Source organism: Solea solea, chromosome 2, assembly GCF_958295425.1.
Source record: "Solea solea chromosome 2, fSolSol10.1, whole genome shotgun sequence".
NCBI lineage: Eukaryota > Metazoa > Chordata > Actinopteri > Pleuronectiformes > Soleidae > Solea > Solea solea.
Window position 1 is genome coordinate 35,585,414 of NC_081135.1, and position 19,026 is coordinate 35,604,439.

The following is a 19,026-nucleotide window of genomic DNA, read 5'->3' on the forward strand; positions in this document are numbered from 1 at the left end:
ACTAAACCTCTTTTTGCCTTTTTTTGGCTTGGAGGCTGGCATGATTAGATCACAGTAGCCACGAACACGAGCAAGGAAATCGGCACAGTATTGACACTGACGTGCAAAATTGTGGACCCAAGGGCGAAACATTTTTCGGAGGGGAGGGTTTTCTCATCTCATGAAAAGAGATAAATCAGTTGTGTGATGAAGACCATGGGTCACAAACCTGTCAGAGCACGGCAACTCCTCTCTCTCTCTCTCTCTGAACATGGAGACTCTGGAGGAAGTTGAAATCTGTTTTCCCCACATCAACACCTCCTGCAGGAGTACGAGGCGTCCTCACATGGAGACCACATTCATTTACTGTGTGTTGTCCTGCATCATTGTGCTCACTGTGATTCTTAACCTGCTGGTCATCATCTCTATCTCCCACTTCAGGTACAGTCACAATTTCTCCATGTGGCAATAAAAAACACTTAATGTCAAATTAAGGTCTCCAAAGCAAATGCAGTGTATGTACTTATCTGCTCTTCTAGTTCTCCTTGTATTATAACTGGTTGTAACATTTATCATACATGTATCATGAATGGTTTCAGTGCTGATTTTCTCTGATTTCAGGCAGCTCCACACCACCACCAACCTCCTCCTTCTCTCTCTGGCTGTCGCTGACTTCCTCGTGGGTCTCCTGGAGATGCCGGGTCATCTCCACAACCAAGGCTGCTGGACCCTGGGCGATCCGATGTGTGTCGTGTATTGCTTTCTATCTTTCCTCGTTATCAGCGTTTCAGTGGGAAGCATGGTGCTCATATCAATCGACCGCTATATAGCAATTTGTAGCCCCATGTTTTACACCACCAGAGTCACTCTGAACAGAGTTAAACTCTGTGTTTGTCTGTGTTGGATATTTTCTTTTGTACACAGCAGTTGGATATTGAGAGATTTCTTCATACAACCTCAAAAATATTACCCCTGCTATGGAAACTGTGAAGTTCCTTTCAATGTTGCTGAAGGAATCGTTGATCTTGTTGTGACCTTAATAGCCCCCATTTTAATCATTGCAATTCTGTATTTGAGAGTGTTTGTGGTGGCTGTGTCTCAGGCTCGGGCCATGCGCTCTCACGTTACAGTCTTGACAACAGAGCGTTCCCAGACTGTAAAAGCAAGGAAATCTGAGATGAAAGCAGCCAGGACTCTCGGTATTGTAATAGTTGTGTTTCTTATCTGTTCATGTCCATATTATTGTTTTGCTGTTGGAGCTGAAAGTCAATTAGAAGCATCGCTTGCAGTCATTGAACTTTGGCTTCTCTACTTAAACTCGACCTTTAACCCTGTGATTTATGTCTTTTTCTATCCGTGGTTCAGAAAATCCATCAAACACATATTTACTCTTCAGATTCTGCAGCCTGGCTCCCGTGGAGTGAGTGTGATGTAGAACTGACACTGAAAATATTAAATGCAAATGTTTATTTTAAATCATGTAAGATACATTTTTATAACATGAAACCCCTCATGGTTCAGATGGTCACAATGTATAAACCATAAAAAATGTTCTTACCAGTGTTATTTACAGGAATATTTTCTACTTAAAATTCTCTTGTCACTGGCAATAAAGCCACCAGTAGTTCAGAATACTGTTCTGTGTTTTATTCCACTTGAAGCAGAGTTACACATGGACTTGCTTTTCCTTTCCTCCTTAAGAAACTAAATGTCAATGTTGTACTATTTAATTAGAATACGAGTACAGGAGTCCCTCAATGTAAATTTCATTTACTGTGTGTTGTCCTGCATCATTGTGCTCACTGTGATTCTTAACCTGCTGGTCATCATCTCTATCTCCCACTTCAGGTACAGTCACAATTTCTCCATGTGGCAATAAAAAACACTTAATGTCAAATTAAGGTCTCCAAAGCAAATGCAGTGTATGTACTTATCTGCTCTTCTAGTTCTCCTTGTATTATAACTGGTTGTAACATTTATCATACATGTATCATGAATGGTTTCAGTGCTGATTTTCTCTGATTTCAGGCAGCTCCACACCACCACCAACCTCCTCCTTCTCTCTCTGGCTGTCGCTGACTTCCTCGTGGGTCTTAATTACAGGAATATTTTCTACTTAAAATTCTCTTGTCACTGGCAATAAAGCCACCAGTAGTTCAGAATACTGTTCTGTGTTTTATTCCACTTGAAGCAGAGTTACACATGGACTTGCTTTTCCTTTCCTCCTTAAGAAACTAAATGTCAATGTTGTACTATTTAATTAGAATACGAGTACAGGAGTCCCTCAATGTAAATTGCTTATGGTGTTCAGAATAAAATACATCTGAAACGAGGGCAGGACTGAACAGGCCCTCACACCTTGTCGTTGTGTGGAGTGATGACCATTGTGTGGCCCCCAATGATGGGAGCTCCAGAGGTAAAAGTAACACAGAAACAAACAAAGTTATTACAAAATGCAACATTTCAGCCTGAGCATACTGTTTTGAACACTAGAGGTAGGTAACAAAGGTGCAACATTTCAATGTACAGGTCTTAAACTCACCGTACTCTTGACCCGTTTTACCTCCTTGCATGCTGGTCGAGATTTGTTGTGCTGCTAGTGTACATCAAAGATGCTCTACACAGTTTACAAATAGCAGGGCTTCTGTTGAGGTTCCCTTCCTTCTTATGAAACCCAAAAATGGTCCACACTTTGGATTTTTGTTTCCAAAGTGTTTTGGAAGTGTTTTTTGTTTCCATCTTTGGGAAAGATGCGTTGAAAATCTTTCCCTGTGCATTATCACCTCCATGGGTTAGGCTGGTGCTGTCTTTTTTAACCCCCTCCATTTTCCTCGTTGTCACTTGTCTATCACTCATGGTAATGTCAGCTAGGTAGCAACTGAGTTTGCGTGAGAATTGTTTCGCAGGCAGCTTCAGCTTTCGCGTTGTTTCAGAGACGCTACGCAAACTGTAAGTGTGTGAAGCCACCAACAGATTCCAAGTCTCGCAATACCCTATCCATGACTCTACAACCAATTCATCTAGGAATTCAGAGCTAATTCATATCGATTGAGGAGGCTGCTACCGACGCAGCCGTATCTCTCACTTGTTAAACCAAATATCCCGTCGCATCGGTTTATCGTATTTCCTAGTGGAAATATAACTGCCAGTGGGGACACAAGAAAACATTTTTTCGAATGGCAAGCACACAAGTTTCAATGAAAATAAGAATAAATCATTTTAAGAGAACCAAAACCAATAGGTGAAATTAATTTAGTGTAATTACGTTACACTTTCTATTTAAGGCTCTCAATGCCCCTCAATGTAAATTGCTTATGGTATTCAGAAAAAAATACATCTGAAACGAGGGCAGCACTGAACAGGCCCTCACAACATATCGTTGTGTAGAGTGATGACCATTGTGTGGCCCCCAATGATTTGTTATGTCAGAGTATAGCAGCTGTAGACCACGATCTAAAAGCTTCATGTAAATTAAACAATGTTTCTTTTTAATGAAGGTGTGCTTCCTGTTGCCAGTAGAGGACAAAATGACTTGCTTTGCAGGTTATCATTGTGGACTGATTGACCTTAAAAAGAATGTGAAAAAAATAGCAACAGTGCAGAAGCCTGCTGGGTGCTATTCCTTGGTATTCCTTGGCTGTGGTAATACGCATACAGATAAAAGAAATGTGAGGGCGGAGTCTGTGTGACTGAAGGTCTGCTGCATGGCTAGTGGGAACACAAAATATGAAAATCTGTTTTCAACTACAATTCCTGCAAAACTCTTCACATCGTTTTAAAACTTGGTGGAATTGCAATATTCACAGATAGCCATGTGCACACCAAATTTGAGTTTTCATACATGGAAAACCTCTCAAAAATGGACATAAGGACACCATGAACATAAAGAGCATATTGAAGGGACGGCTCAGGTGAAGCTGTCTGGAAATAAAATTAGAAGGTCATGGCTGAAGAAGGTTCATTGATATTTTGAAGGAGGACATGAGGACAGTTGGTGTAACAGAAGAAGGGAGAGGACAAGATGGAGGGAGATTATCTGCTGTGGCGACCCTAAAGGGAAAGGCCAAAAGAAGAAGAGGTGAAAGGACAACATGGGCCCTCTTTCCTCATTAACTGTCTTTTGGGAGAACCAGGGGAGGTTTTTTTGGGGGGAGAGGCGGTTGTCTTATCTCATGAAAGACATAAATTAGTTGTACGATGAAGACCTTAGGTCAGAAAGCTGTCAGAGCACGGCAGCATCTCCTCTCCCTCTCTGAACATGGGGACTCTGGAGGAAGTGGAACTCTGTTTTCCCCACATTAACACCTCTTGCAGGAGGACAAGACGTCCTTACATGGAGACCTCACTCATTAACAGTGTGTTGTCCTGCATCATTGTGCTCACTGTGATTCTTAACCTGCTGGTCATCATCTCTATCTCCCACTTCAGGTACAGCCAAAATGTCACTATCTTTTGGTTTCATGTGCAGCATCATATTACTCTGTAAATGCTCTGCTCTTCTTCTAGTATTGTCAATGCTTTCTTATTGTATTGTCAAAGAATTTCTACATATAATGTTAAAATGTTGTCCAAATGTTTATTATTCTCTCATTTCAGGCAGCTCCACACCACCACCAACCTCCTCCTTCTCTATCTGGCTGCTGCTGACTTCCTTGTTGGTTTTGTAGAGATGCCATGTATTCTCCACCACAACCAAGGCTGCTGGTTCTTGGGCGACGCCATGTGTGGCCTGTATTACTTTTTAGGTTTCCTCGTTGTCAGCGTTTCAGTGGGAAGCATGGTGCTGATATCAGTCGACCGCTACATAGCGATTTGTGACCCCATGTTTTACACCACCAGAGTCACTCTGACCAGAGTTAAACTCTGCGTTTGTCTGTGTTGGGTATTTTCTATTGTACACAGCAGTTGGATATTGAGGGAGTTCTTAAAACAGCCTGACATGTATAACCCCTGCTATGGAGATTGTGTTGTTGCTGTTAATGTTGCTGAAGGAGTCGTTGATCTTGTTGTGACCTTTTTAGGCCCCATTTTGATCATTGTAATTCTGTATTTGAGAGTGTTTGTGGTGGCTGTGTCTCAGGCTCGGGCCATGCGCTCTCACGTTACAGTTGTCACAACGGCGCGTTCCCAGAATGTAAAAGCTAAAAAATCTGAGATTAAAGCAGCCAGGACTCTCGGTATTGTAGTGGTTGTGTTTCTTCTGTGCTCGTGTCCATATTATTGTTTTGTTGTTGCAGCCGAGACTAACTTGGTTGGGGAATCAACATCAGGCATTGAGCTTTGGTTCTTGTTATGTAACTCCAGTCTAAACCCTGTTATCTACGCCTTTTTCTACATGTGGTTCAGAAAAACCATCAAACACATCGTCACACTCAAGATACTGCAACCTGGCTCCTGTGACACCAGTGTATTGTAGAAAGAGACATTGAAGTTGTGGTGGCGGGTAATGGAAAATATCTAAACAAGTCGGTTTGAGTCCAAATTTGAGACAATTGCATGTAACAGGTCAGGACTGGTGCAGTGGTTTGTGGTTGTGGGTTTGCTTGATAATTCATAGACGAGAAGTATGTTACATTGCTAAGCAACAACAAACTGATCATAGTTCAGTTTTTTGTCTCAAAATATATATCAGACTGTTCATAAGAGTTTTAAGCAGCACTGAATAGAGCTTCATTACTGTAATACTCTCAAGTTGTTTTCCATTTTACAATGCTTAAGTAATAAAAATACATCTTATAAATAGCTTTGGTTTGAACACAGGAATGTGAAGATTTGACTTCCATGAGCAATATTTCCTTATTAACTGTCTTTAACATGAGTACATTTCAATGTATATGTTTATTTGTGTTCATTTGCAGATGTGCACCAATGATCTATAAACTGTATGTAGTTGTTATTTATTCATGAATGTATGTACTGTTTTACTGCTGCAGACACTGTAAAGTCAAGGCAAAAATGTCCTATTCTACACACAAACTTGGGGACACATCATAGACATAATGCATTCACTAGCCCCCTATCCTAACCTTAACCATCACAACTAAGTGGATAACCATAACCCCTAACATGAACCTAATTCACCAGGTCTTAACCCTGGAAAAAAACCAAACATTTCAAATTGTACGTTATTTTGGACCTCCCAAAAGTCGTAGGCACACTTTTTCAGTGTTTTCAACCTGTCCCTGAATCTACAGCCACTTGAGGACAACATGTACGTGAACTACTACAGGATGTTAGCCTGATGCTAACATTGCTGACACTGGTAACTGAAAGTCAGCAGCTATTACTGTGTTGGGGATCAACAATAGTGGCAATAATATGATTGATAAAATAAAAAAAATATATATATATAAAAAAATATATATATAAAAAAAAAATGTTATATATATTTTTTTAAGTTAAATATTTTTAAAAATTAATTAAATATTAATTAATTTCTGAATGGGGCACCACCCTGAAAACAGGGAAAAGAGATTCAATCTATGCCTTTAAAATCACTCTTAAATAATCATTGTAGTTGACTATGATATCAAAGATATACCAATTGAACAGTATTGAAGGTATGAATCCGAGCACCGACTCTCTCAACCCCCATTTTTCACAGCATTCATGTACAAAAGACACAGAGCGTTCCTTCAGGTGAATAAAAGTAATAATGTATTAAATCAAATAAAAAAAATGTAGTTGACAGAGAACCGGGACAGTGATGACAGCCTGGTAAGAGCCAGCTAATACGAAAATTCAAATGTAATGGGAGGTGTTTATCCAGAGAAGGCAGTACATATATCCATTTTTAACACAAAATACTAAGGAGCTTGGGTTTATTTTCATTGTCTGGCTTCATTTGGGTCAAAAATGATAACCCTAACTTTGTTCAGAAAACACCAAGTCCCAGAAAATCCCACTAATAAAGACAAGAAGACACATTTGTCTGATGCCTTTGCTTCCACAGAGACAACAACCCTGACCCTTACACATGGCAGGGCCTACATACTCTCATCTGTAGTGTATTTAAAGTGCCTTTTCATGTGCAAGTCAACTTTTACCCAAAAACCTAGTCAGAATCTCATAATGACAAAAAGATTATGTGTGTGTGTAGGACATTTCAGTGTCAGTTATAAGACACTCAAGAAATATCTAGATGTATGCTCTTTGTTACAATAAACATGTGTGAAAGGGGAGTTGGCAGAGAATGAGCCAAAGCAATGTGGGGAAGTTGGGAGCAGATGCTGCAACTTTATTAGAGAAACCAAGGGTAAAAAAAAGCAAAAGCTGGTTTTCACAGTAGAACCAACAAACAAGGCAGGGGCAGTGAGGTTTGGTGGCAGATTGAAAAACAGTAGGCACAGATAAAAAGTCATCAATACAAGGCACAACACAAAAAGTCAACAGCACAACAGACTGTCAAACAGAGCATACACACTGGCAGAGTGTATTTCTAACTGAGCTTGATGATTATCGTCTCCAGCTGCTGACCTGAATCCTGCACACCTGACACCACTTCTGTAATGAAGCACACACAGGAACACCACAGGGCCATCACATCGTTTTAAAACTTTAAAAACTTGGTGGAATTGCAATATTCGCAGGTTGCGATGTGCACACCAATTTTGGTGAGTTTTCATACATGGAAAGGCTCTCAAAAGTGCACCCAAATAGTAAGTAAAAGAAAAAGACCAGTCAGAGTTGATACATTATGGCCTTCGCAAATAGCTTTAGTTGCCACAGTAATTTGAAGATTTGGTTAAAGGACACCATGAACATGAAGAGCATATTGAAGGGACAGCTCAGGTGAAACAGTTTGTAAATAAAATCAGAAAGTCAAGGCTGAGATGGTTTGGTCCTGTGCAGAGGAGGGATAGTGATTATATTGGACAAAGAATGTTGTGGACGGAGCTGCCGGGCAGGAGGAAAAGAGGAAGACCACAGAGAAGGTTCATTGATATTTTGAAGGCGGACATGAGGACAGTTGGTGTAACAGAAGAAGACACAAGGGAGAGGACAAGATTATCTGCTGTGGCGACCCTAAAGGGAAAGGCCAAAAGAAGAAGAGGTGAAAGGACAACATGGGCCCTCTTTCCTCATTAACTGTCTTTTGAGAGAACCAGGGGAGGTTTTTTTGGGGGGTGAGGCGGTTGTCTTATCTCATGAAAAGACATAAATTAGTTGTAGGACGAAGACCTTAGGTCAGAAAGCTGTCACAGCACGGCAGCGTCTCCTCTCTCTCTCTGAACATGGGGACTCTGGAGGAAGTGGAACTCTGTTTTCCTCACATTAACACCTCCTGCAGGAGGACAAGACGTCCTCACATGGAGACCTCACTCATCAACAGTGTGTTGTCCTGCATCATTGTGCTCACTGTTATTCTTAACCTACTGGTCATCATCTCTATCTCCCACTTCAGGTAGAGCCAAAATGTCATTATCTTTTGGTTTCATGTGCAGCATTATATTACTACTCTGTAAATGCTCTGCTCTTCTTCTAGTATTGTCAATGTCTGTGACACAATTTCTACACATAAATATAATGTTAAAATGTTGTACAAATGTTTAATATTCTCTCATTTCAGGCAGCTCCACACCACCACCAACCTCCTCCTTCTCTATCTGGCTGCTGCTGACTTCCTTGTAGGTTTTGTAGCAATGCCATTTATTCTCCACCACAACCAAGGCTGCTGGCTCTTGGGCGACGCCATGTGTGGCCTGTATTACTTTTTCGGTTTCCTCGTTGTCAGCGTTTCAGTGGGAAGCATGGTGCTGATATCAGTCGACCGCTACATAGCGATTTGTGACCCCATGTTTTACACCACCAGAGTCACTCTGACCAGAGTTAAACTCTGCGTTTGTCTGTGTTGGGTATTTTCTATTGTACACAGCAGTTGGATATTGAGGGAGTTCTTAAAACAGTCTGACATGTATAACTCCTGCTATGGAGATTGTGTTTTTGCTGTTAATGTTGCTGAAGGAGTCGTTGATCTTGTTGTGACCTTTTTAGGCCCCATTTTGATTATTGTAGTTCTGTATTTGAGAGTGTTTGTGGTGGCTGTGTCTCAGGCTCGGGCCATGCGCTCTCACGTTACAGTTGTCACAATGGAGCGTTCCCAGAATGTAAAAGCTAAGAAATCTGAGATTAAAGCAGCCAGGACTCTCGGTATTGTAGTGGTTGTGTTTCTTCTGTGCTCAAGTCCATATTATTGTTTTGTTATTGCAGCCGAGACTAACTTGGTTGGGGCATCAACATCAGGCATTGAGCTTTGGTTCTTGTCATGTAACTCCAGTCTAAACCCTGTTATCTATGCCTTTTTCTACATGTGGTTCAGAAAAACAATCAAACACATCATCACACTCAAGATACTGCAACCTGGCTCCTGTGACACCAGTGTATTGTAGAAAGAGACATTGAAGTTGTGGTGGCAGGTAATGGCAAATATCTAAACAAGTCGGTTTGAGTCCAAATTTGAGACAATTTTATGTAACAGGTCAGGTCTGGTTTGTGGTTTGTGGTTGTGGGTTTGCTTGATAATTCATAGACGAAAAGTATGTTACATAGCAATGCAACAACAAACTGATCATAGTTCAGTTTTTTGTCTCAAAATATATATCAGACTGTTCATAAGAGTTTTAAGCAGCACTGAATGGAGCTTCATTACTGTAATAGTCAAATTGTTTTCCATTTTACAATGCCTATTGCTTAAGTAATAAAAATACATCTTATAAATAGCTTTGGTTGGAAAACAGGAATGTGAAGATTTGACTACCATGAGCAATCTTTCCTTATTGACTGTCTTTAACATGAGTACATTTCAATGTCTATGTTTCTTTGTGTTCATTTGCTGATGTGCACCAATGATCTATAAACCGTATGTAGTTGTTATTTATTCATGAATGTATGTAATGTTTTACTGCTGCAGACACTGTAAAGTCAAGGCAAAAATGTCCTATTCTACACACAAACTTGGGGACACATCATAGACATAATACATACACTAGCCCCCTATCCTAACCTTAACCATCACAACTAAGTGGATAATCATAACCCCTCACATAAACCTAATTCTAACCGTAATCTTAACACCAGGTCTTAACCCTGGAAAAAAAAACAATTGAAGTTGTACGTTTGTACTTTATTTTGGACCTCCCAAAAGTCTTAGACACACTTTTTCATTGTTTTCAATCTGTCCCTGAATCTACAGCCACTTGAGGACAACGTGTACGTGAACTACTACAAGATAGTTAGCCTGATGCTAACATTGCTGCCACTGGTAACTGAAAGTCAGCAGCTATAACTGTGTTGGGGATCAACAATAGTGGCAATAATATGATTGATAAAATAAAAATATACATATAAAAAAAATAATAATATAAAAAAATATATATATATATTTTTTAAATTAGATATTTTGAAAGATTAATTAAATATTAATTAATTTTAGAATGGGGCACCACCCTGAAAACAGGGAAAAGACAATCAATCTATGCCTTTAAAATCACTCTTAAATAATCACTGTAATTGACTATGATATCAAAGATATCCCAATTGAACAGTATTGAAGGTATGAATCCGAGCACTGACTCTCACAACCCCCATTTGTCACAGCATTCATGTACAAAAGACACAGAGCCTTCCTTCAGGTGAATAAAAGTAATCATTTATTAAATCAAATAACACAAATGTAGTTGACAGAGGACCGGGACAGTGACGACAGCCTGGTAAGAGCCAGTTAATAAGAAAATTCAAATGTAATGGGAGGTGTTTATCCAGAGAAGGCAGTACATATATTTATTTTTAACACAAAATACTAAGGAGCTTGGGTTTATTTTCATTGTCTGGCTTCATTTTGGTCAAAAATGATAACCCTAACTTTGTTCAGAAAACACCAAGTCCCAGAAAATCCCACTAATAAAGACAAAAAGACACATTTGTCTGATGCCTTTGCTTCCACAGAAACAACAACCCTGACCCTTACACATGGCAGGGCCTACATACTCTCATCTGTAGTGTATTTAAAGTGCCTTTTTATGTGCAAGTCAACTTTTACCCAAAAAACTAGACAGAATCTCATAATGACAAAAAGATTATGTGTGTGTGTGTGTGTAGGACATTTCAGTGTCAGTTATAAGACACACAAGAAAGATCTAGATGTATGCTCTTTGTTACAATAAACATGTGTGAAAGGGGAGATGGCAGAGAATGAGCCAGAGCAATGTGCAAGCAAAAGCTGGTTTTCACAGTAGAACCAACAAACAAGGCAGGGGCAGTGAGGTTTGGTGGTAGATTGAAAAACACTAGGCACAGATAAAAAGTCATCAATACAAGGCACAACACAAAAAGTCAACAGCACAACAGACTGTCAAACAGAGCATAAACACTGGCAGCTTGACAATTATGGTCTGCAGCTGCTGACCTGAATCCTGCACACCTGACTCCACTTCTGTAATGAAGCACATACACATACACAGGGAGAGGGAGTGGAAGAAAGACTGCCTGCTAAAGGCAGACGGAGGGAATTAATCCTTAGACACAGAGCATTTTGACAGCACTTATCCATTACTATGTTTAAACCTACAGTATATAAAGAGGCTATAATAATGTGCAATGTGCAATATAGAGTGTCTTATGTCTTGTTTTTTTCAGCACAACCTAGGCAATCTGATGAAACATTATATAAACACCTGAGCACAAAGTACTCATAATGTTTACAATTGGATTGAATTTGTGAAATTTGGAAATATGTCAGTTCAAAGTTCACTTGGCTCGTTTTATGAACAAAAAGAAAAGAGAAACAGTCTATTTTGTGACTTCTGCACAATTATTGCTTCTTTATAGCATGATTAAAATGTGATATAAAATGAATCATAACGTGGACTCAACAACACTTTTAAAGCATGAATATGTTACCTATAAACACATCAGTGTCGTGTGAGCACTCAGGGTTCCAAAAAGTAATTTTGGTTTGGTTCAATGTAGGGTCCTTGGTCCATCTTGCCTGGGTCTTAAAAAGTTTCTTAAACTGCCCCACGACCTAACTGAAAACATGTATGCACAAGGTGGTAATACATGAAAGAAAAGTATAATTCCTTTCACACCATTGTATTCAAAATCACACATGATATATATTAGAGAACATAGAGGTTGAGCACATGTGAAAAAACAACTGTGAAATAAATAATTATGGAGTAAACAATTTCTCTCCAGTGTTCTGTTCAGGACTTTCTAGGCTCGATTAAGCGGCATAGGCAAGTATATACTTGCATACTTGACATACAACGGGTACTGAGAAATATACACTGCTCAAAAAAATAAAGGGAACATTTAAACAACACTTCCTAGATCTTGATGAATGAAATAGTTGAAAATCTTTATTCATTAGTGGAATCTGTTGAGATCAAAATAACAATCTGGGGAATGGGCAGGCCAGTCCATAGCATCAATGCCTTTGTCATGCAGGAACTGCTGACATACACTCCAGCCACATGAGGCCGAGCATTGTCACGTATCAGAAGGAACCCAGGGTCCACTGCACCAGCATATGGTCTGACAAATGGTCTGAGGATCTCATTCCGGTACGTAATGGTAGTTAGGGTACCATTGGCTAGCACATGGAGGTCTGTGTGGCCCTCCAAGAATGTGCCTCCCCAGACCATCACTGACCCACCACCAAACCGGTCATGCTGGAGGACATTGCAGGCAGCAGAACATTTCCACGGTTGCTCTTGACACAGTAAACCTTCTTGCCACAGCGTGCATTAATGTGTCATCCTGGATGACTTGCACTACCTGAGCAATATCTGTGGGTTGCAGACACGGTTCCATGCTACCTCTAGTAGTGAGGGTACTGGCAAAATGCAAAAGTGACCAAAAATCAGCCAGACAGGGAAATGGTGTGTAACCACCACCTGTAGAACCATTCCTTTATCCCTTTAACAACCCCACCAACCCTTTGTTTGCATTTCTTCATCCCTTGGGTGAGTAATAACCAAGATTCTTTTTCAACAGACCCTATCGTATTTGAAATATTGACCTCTACCAAATGGTCGGGATTTCACGTTATGGTTAAAGTAGGAATTTTCATGCAAATGCCAAATGGTAGAAAAAGTCATATCAAATGTAAATGTATAAAGCAATAACCATCATTACATCACACAAGCATATGTTGCTCATGGAAACAGAGGGAGGAGCGAGATGAATTAACTTTATAATGGAGATCACGGAGCTGAGGGAGGGCAGTTGCTCTGCAGCTCTTCTCCTCTCTTCTCTCTGAGTATGGAGACACTGGAGGAAGCAGAACTCTGTTTTCCACATCTCTTGAACATCTCGTGCAAAAGGCAATTGCAGCATCGTGGTCCAACTGTCTCCGTTTACGTCATACTGTCCTGTCTGTCTTTGATCACTGTGACACTTAATCTGCTCGTCATCATCTCTATCTCCCACTTCAGGCATGAAAATAAACATCTTACTTTTACGTTAATTATTGTAAAATATAGTTTGCTTTGAAATATTTCAAAGCAAATATAGGAATATTTTCGAATATTTCTCAGTTACACACACACGTATATATGTGTATTACTTTAGTAATCTCACTGTGTAAATAATATTGGTCTCTTTGTGATCATATGTGAAAATTGATGAATGGATTGAACGAAAAATGGAATGAAGAATGCAAGTGATTTACGTTGTGATTCTTTCTGTGCAGGCAGCTCCACACCTCCACCAACCTTCTCCTCCTCTCTCTGGCTGTGTCAGATTTCCTCGTTGGCCTCCTGCTGATGCCGGGGCGAATCATCCTCATGACTGGCTGCTGGTTTTTAGGGAGTGTGATCTGTGGTCTGTTCTTCTATGCCTCTTTCTTTCTGACTTCAGCCTCAGTGGGAACCATGGTTCTCATATCAGTTGACAGATATGTGGCCATTTGTGACCCTTTGTCTTACTCCACCAAAGTCACTCACCAGCGAGTTAAAATAAGTGTTTGTGTGTGTTGGGCCTGTTCTCTGTTCTATAATGGTGTGATACTACACGTGTTCCTGAAGAATCCAGACGCAAATAACTCCTGCTATGGAGAGTGTTTAGTAGTAATTGATGTCATCACAGGAGCAGTTGATATTGCTGTGACCTTTGTTGGCCCAATTGCAGTCATCGTAGTTCTGTATATGAAAGTATTTGTGGTGGCTGTGTCTCAGGCTCGAGCCATGAGGTCTCATATTACTGCTGTGACAGTCCAGGGCTCAGGTACTGTCACGGCTAAGAAATCTGTGAGAAAAGCAGCCAGGATTCTTGGTATTGTTGTGGTTGTCTTTGTGATATGTTTTTGTCCTTATTTTTATCCCGCTCTCGCAGACACGTCACCAGGTATTGCCTTTAAATTTTTTGCAGCCTGGCTTCTCTATGGTAACTCCTGCATCAATCCTATCATCTATGCTTCTTTCTATCCCTGGTTTAGGAGATCTATTAAACTCATTGTTACACTTCAGATATTGCGGCCTGACTCCCGTGACACACACATAATGTAGAAATGTCATCAGCATCTTTTGCTTAAAGCTTGTATGTGAAGAATGACAAAAACCGGTTTATGTATTTTATGAAAATGAATGATTTTTCTTCATGTTGTTGAAGTTGCCTCTTTATTTTATGTCAGTTGACACACAGAACAGGGATTATGTTTTATGAACACTATAAATGCATACAGAGTTTAGGGATCATAATAAACATGTGCTGTAAATGCATCAATGTCACTTTTGTACATGGCTTGGGAGTCACTATTTGGCTTAACTTGGGTGAAAATGTTAAACTGGTTCTGTTAAACTGAGATTGATGCATATGGTTTGCAGCTGCTGACCTGAATCCTGCACACCTGACTCCACTTCCTCTCAGTGGCTTATAGTCACGAGCCATGTCTCATTCCAGGGTCTGGATCCTGTGAAGGGTGGACTTGTCGTCCGGATGTTTTCAAAATTTGTCGATCTGCGTAGCTATCATTTTGAAGCTTTTTATCCAATAAATTTTAGCTGATTGTGGATTAAAGAGAAGCATTAAGAAGCTTAACCGGGTTTATTTGACCCCGTCAAACCTGTATTTCATGTCCAAAATTATCTGCTGTGAATGATAATTATAGATTTGACTTACATATTGTTGTTGAACTGTGAATAAAAAATTGTTGAAAGATTTTTTTATTTCTGAACAAATTCTATCCATTCAAATCATAAATAATGAATAATATTTCAGGTTAATAACATTTAAGACAATTGTTTGTATTGCCCTCGTTTTTCTCTTAGTATGAAACACATCTCATTTACTCCAGTATTACATGAAATATTTAAAAAAATAATAACTTAATCACAAAATGAATTAACTAAACTGGTACGACACAAACCACGCAATTCTACTACTATTACTTCTAAAACTGTGTTTAACATAAAATATATTTTAGATGTGTTTATTTTACATCAGATATATGTAAATATAAAATGTAATTATAATTAATTTGATTCCAACTTGTGAATGTTCCAACAAACTGTGGGGTGCTGTTTGTAAAGTGGCTCAAGAATGTTTACACAAGTATAGTTCTCACAAATTTAATGTTTTAAATTTATTTACTATATGTATAACTTAACAAATATTGGTGTAAATGTGGAAAAGGTTACCATTAACAAATTCAAGGTGAAATCAATATAAGGTGATAACAAAGAGGCAAAAGCACAAAATTGTGGCTTTGGTAGTCAAACAGATACAGACTGGCAGAGTGTGTTTCTAACTGAGCTAAAAGCAGAAGCAGAGGGATTGATAACCAATACGTTTGGTTATGTTCAATGTAGGGGCCCCCTACATCCTTGAACAGTCAGACTTCGAGGGGCAGGACAACTGTGATTCAAAAATCAAATAATTAAATCCCTTGTTTTTTGGTTCAAAGTAACTGATGGTGTGGTGAATGTATTCATTACATGAACATTACATCACACAACACAAGCAAATGTTGTTGCTCATGGAAACAGGGAGGAGTGAGATGAATTCACTTAATATAATGGAGATCATGGAGCAGAGAAAGGGCATTCCTCCCGGACCTGCTGATCATGCCGCTCTTTCCGTCGGCCAGCAGCAGCCAACACCCTCTCACAAGCACCCTCAAAAGCAACTCTGAGTCTGGCCTGGTGCTCAGCCACCCAGTCCTGCACCTGGCCTGGTACTGGGTCCTGGACATGTCCCAGGAGAAAGTCGATTGGAAGACGAGGTTCCTGGCCGAACATAAGCAAGAATGGCGACTCGCCTGTGCCCTGATGAGGTGTTGTGTTATAACAATAGAGCACCTGTGGCAAACAGGCAGCCCAATCCCATTTCCGAGAGGCCGGAATGGTCCGAAGAAGGTTATGCAGAGTTCGATTAAACGGCTTGCACTGACCATTACCCGCTGGATGGTACGGGGTGGTACGGGATTTAACAACCCCGTACAAAAGGCAGAGCTGGTGAATCAGCAAGCTCTCAAAACTCCTTCCTTGGTCTGAGTGCAAGCGCCTCGGGATACCAAACTTATAAAACCATTCAGAGATCAAGACCTGAGCCACAGTCTAGGCCCATGGATCCCGAGTGGGGATGGCCATTGTAAATTTGCTGAACACGTCCGTCATGACCAGGACGTTCTCGTACCCATTCCGAGAGGGCTCCAACAACGTGAAATCAATGGCCAAGAGCCCAGAGTCCTTAGCGACTTGACAGCGCTGGCACCCCAAGACCCACTGCTTTATGTCCGAAGACATTCCTGGCCAATAGCAACGTTGCCGGACCAGCTCTGTGGTCCACTCTATGCCCTGGTGGCCATGTTCTTGATGAAGCTGACGCAAAGTTTCCTGCTTAAGGGCGGCAGGCAAGATGAGCTGGAGAGACTCTTCACCCCCATCTGAACGGAAAACCCTACGAAAGAGAACACCATCTTTCTCTACTAGGCGATCCCACTGCCGGAAAAGCGCCAAAGCTAACTTGGAAGCTGGCGCCTTTCCACAGAGGTGGGTGGAGCCTTCCGCCGCCAGAACACAAGTACATCTTTCAGGAGGGGGTCAGCGTCCTGCAACGAATGAATGTCAGCCGCAGACTGGAGGGGGAGAACTGAGACCACCCTCACCCTGCCAGTAGGGCCCCCAGGACCATGAGTGGACGACTGGTGACACCTCTGTAAGGCTGCAACGACCGGACCAGGTGCTTGTGAAATGAAAGGAGAATCAAAAAGAGAAGGACCATATGCACCGAACAGTTCGTGGTAGCATCGACGAATCACATTCATCCCAAGGATCCCCGGGACAGAAGACTCAATGCCAGGGGGGTCTTTAACAACAAGGATCCCACAGTGGGGCATCACCTTACCACAGAGTTCCACATTAAGCTCTAAATAGCCGATATATGGAATCGCTAAGCCATTAGCCGCTCGCAGCTGTAGCCAGTGACAAGAACGAAGGCGATCATGGCCCCAAGGTGCAAACTGCTCCAAGAAGAAACTTTCCGTAATGGTGGACACCATGGAACCAGTGTCCACCAAGCATGACACGGAGACTCCCCCCACGGAGGCATCAATGTTCAGGCAAGGAGCAATTAAGCCAACTGCTGCACCTTCCTGTGAGCCTATGGACTCCCCAACTGTCGTGTTGTGTCGTGGCGTGGCGAGGCCAGGCGAGTAGAGCCGGTGAAAATGTGCCACTAGAGTACTCCTTGTGCTGGTCCCAAGACCATATAAATGGTAGGTCAAGAAGGGCAACAAGCTAAACATTTCTGACAAATCAAATGTGCAGATCATCGGCTGTGGCGACCCCTAGAGAGGGAGCAACCGAGTGTTGATCCAGGTACTTGAAACTGACCTTGATGAACATGGTTTGCAGTTGCTGAAATGAACCATGCACACCTGATTCCACTTATGTAATTAAGCACAAAACACACATATGGAAAAAAAAAAAGAGTGGGAGAAAGACACACCTGCCTGCTATAGAGCTCCAGAAGCCTTTGTCACAACCAAGGATACACTCTCTGGCATATTTAATTAAACTGTATTCTTGTTTACAATATACAATCATTTGCATAAGTATGGATGTATATTGCAAATGACAAAAGAGCAACCCTTAAAATGGTGGCACTAAAAAGTTTGTCTGGAGCTCTGTCTTTTAGGCTAGCTATACAGTAATGTTAGCATTATGTCAAAGTAACTGCACATGAACTATGGTCAGCAGTGTTGCTATAATTAGTACCCTTACTTGTTACCTACATTTTGCGTTAGCATGGTGGTAACATGACTGTTTTCTGAATCAATTTTATTTGATTCAGTTGTGCACTAGTGTCCATTCAAACTTCATTATATTTCTAAGTCACACAGTGGAGTTTCTTCTGTAGCCTGGATTACCGAGTATTGCATCTTTATGAAATGCTAACATAACTGCATAGCCAGCCTCACAATCAGCTAGCCGTAAATACAGTAACAAGCACCATGCAGAGTTTCCCCTCTCCACACGTTACAATGCACTGGAGTGGTTTGCAGCTGAGTGTGAAGCGGCCGGGCTGAGAACCGGCACCTCAAAAGTCGTGTCTACACAGAGTAGAGCGGTTTGGTTTGGTGTGGTTTGGTACAGTACGGTGGATTTTTTTTATGTTTCCATTAGGAATTGTAAGAAAATAACCGACCCCAACCTTTCCATTCTTTGGTACCTTTCCATTGGGTTACCAGAGTAAACTGGTACAGTGCGATCACAGTGACTCCACCCATGGTGGTCACTCCTGTGGGACCAGTGTTTCCTCAACGCCCGCTGGCTATGCTTATACAAAGCTTGACATCCTATTGAGACAAACAGCCACAAACCAAGCAGGTAAAAAAGAGCTGCCATCGAATGTGAAAAATCAGACAACAATGGAGGACATCCAGCAGCTCTTGTTTTCCCGCTCTGTTTGTGGCTGTGCCGGTTCTCAGTCCAGCCGCTTCACACTCAACTGCAAACCACTGCTGGTACCCTGGTACTCGCTAATTACAGCTAGCTGATTGTGAAGCTAGCTATGCAGTTACGTTAGCATTTTATAAAGGGTCAG

General features: G+C 41.0%; 4 protein-coding genes across 4 annotated transcripts; all 4 read left to right on the top strand.

The window, feature by feature from the left end:
* The first annotated feature begins 250 nt into the window (after positions 1–250).
* LOC131475116 (trace amine-associated receptor 13c-like) lies at positions 251–1,414 on the top strand. The gene is made up of 2 exons (XM_058652995.1): positions 251–420; positions 601–1,414. Exons 1-2 carry the CDS (start codon positions 251–253, stop codon positions 1,412–1,414), a joined length of 984 nt encoding a protein of 327 aa, XP_058508978.1.
* Positions 1,415–4,216: 2,802 nt separating this feature from the next.
* On the top strand, positions 4,217–5,395 carry LOC131455381 (trace amine-associated receptor 13c-like). The gene is made up of 2 exons (XM_058622976.1): positions 4,217–4,407; positions 4,576–5,395. The coding sequence occupies exons 1-2, from the start codon at positions 4,238–4,240 to the stop codon at positions 5,393–5,395; spliced, it is 990 nt and encodes a 329-aa protein (XP_058478959.1). The 5' UTR covers positions 4,217–4,237.
* A 2,797-nt stretch (positions 5,396–8,192) lies between these two features.
* Positions 8,193–9,368, top strand: LOC131455409 (trace amine-associated receptor 13c-like). Its single transcript, XM_058623016.1, has 2 exons — positions 8,193–8,383; positions 8,549–9,368. The coding sequence occupies exons 1-2, from the start codon at positions 8,214–8,216 to the stop codon at positions 9,366–9,368; spliced, it is 990 nt and encodes a 329-aa protein (XP_058478999.1). The 5' UTR covers positions 8,193–8,213.
* A 3,871-nt stretch (positions 9,369–13,239) lies between these two features.
* On the top strand, positions 13,240–14,536 carry LOC131455410 (trace amine-associated receptor 13c-like). Its single transcript, XM_058623017.1, has 2 exons — positions 13,240–13,415; positions 13,673–14,536. Exons 1-2 carry the CDS (start codon positions 13,243–13,245, stop codon positions 14,484–14,486), a joined length of 987 nt encoding a protein of 328 aa, XP_058479000.1. The 5' UTR covers positions 13,240–13,242; the 3' UTR covers positions 14,487–14,536.
* Positions 14,537–19,026: the final 4,490 nt, after the last annotated feature.

Bases quoted from the DNA above. Each gene is read 5' to 3' on its own strand.
- LOC131455410 (XM_058623017.1), top strand. From the start codon at position 13,243: ATGGAGACACTGGAGGAAGCAGAACTCTGTTTTCCACATCTCTTGAAC. The intron at 13,416-13,672 runs GCATGAAAATAA...CTTTCTGTGCAG, and splicing joins ATCTCTATCTCCCACTTCAG to GCAGCTCCACACCTCCACCA.
- LOC131455381 (XM_058622976.1), top strand. From the start codon at position 4,238: ATGGGGACTCTGGAGGAAGTGGAACTCTGTTTTCCCCACATTAACACC. The intron at 4,408-4,575 runs GTACAGCCAAAA...CTCTCATTTCAG, and splicing joins ATCTCTATCTCCCACTTCAG to GCAGCTCCACACCACCACCA.
- LOC131455409 (XM_058623016.1), top strand. From the start codon at position 8,214: ATGGGGACTCTGGAGGAAGTGGAACTCTGTTTTCCTCACATTAACACC. The intron at 8,384-8,548 runs GTAGAGCCAAAA...CTCTCATTTCAG, and splicing joins ATCTCTATCTCCCACTTCAG to GCAGCTCCACACCACCACCA.
- LOC131475116 (XM_058652995.1), top strand. From the start codon at position 251: ATGGAGACTCTGGAGGAAGTTGAAATCTGTTTTCCCCACATCAACACC. The intron at 421-600 runs GTACAGTCACAA...CTCTGATTTCAG, and splicing joins ATCTCTATCTCCCACTTCAG to GCAGCTCCACACCACCACCA.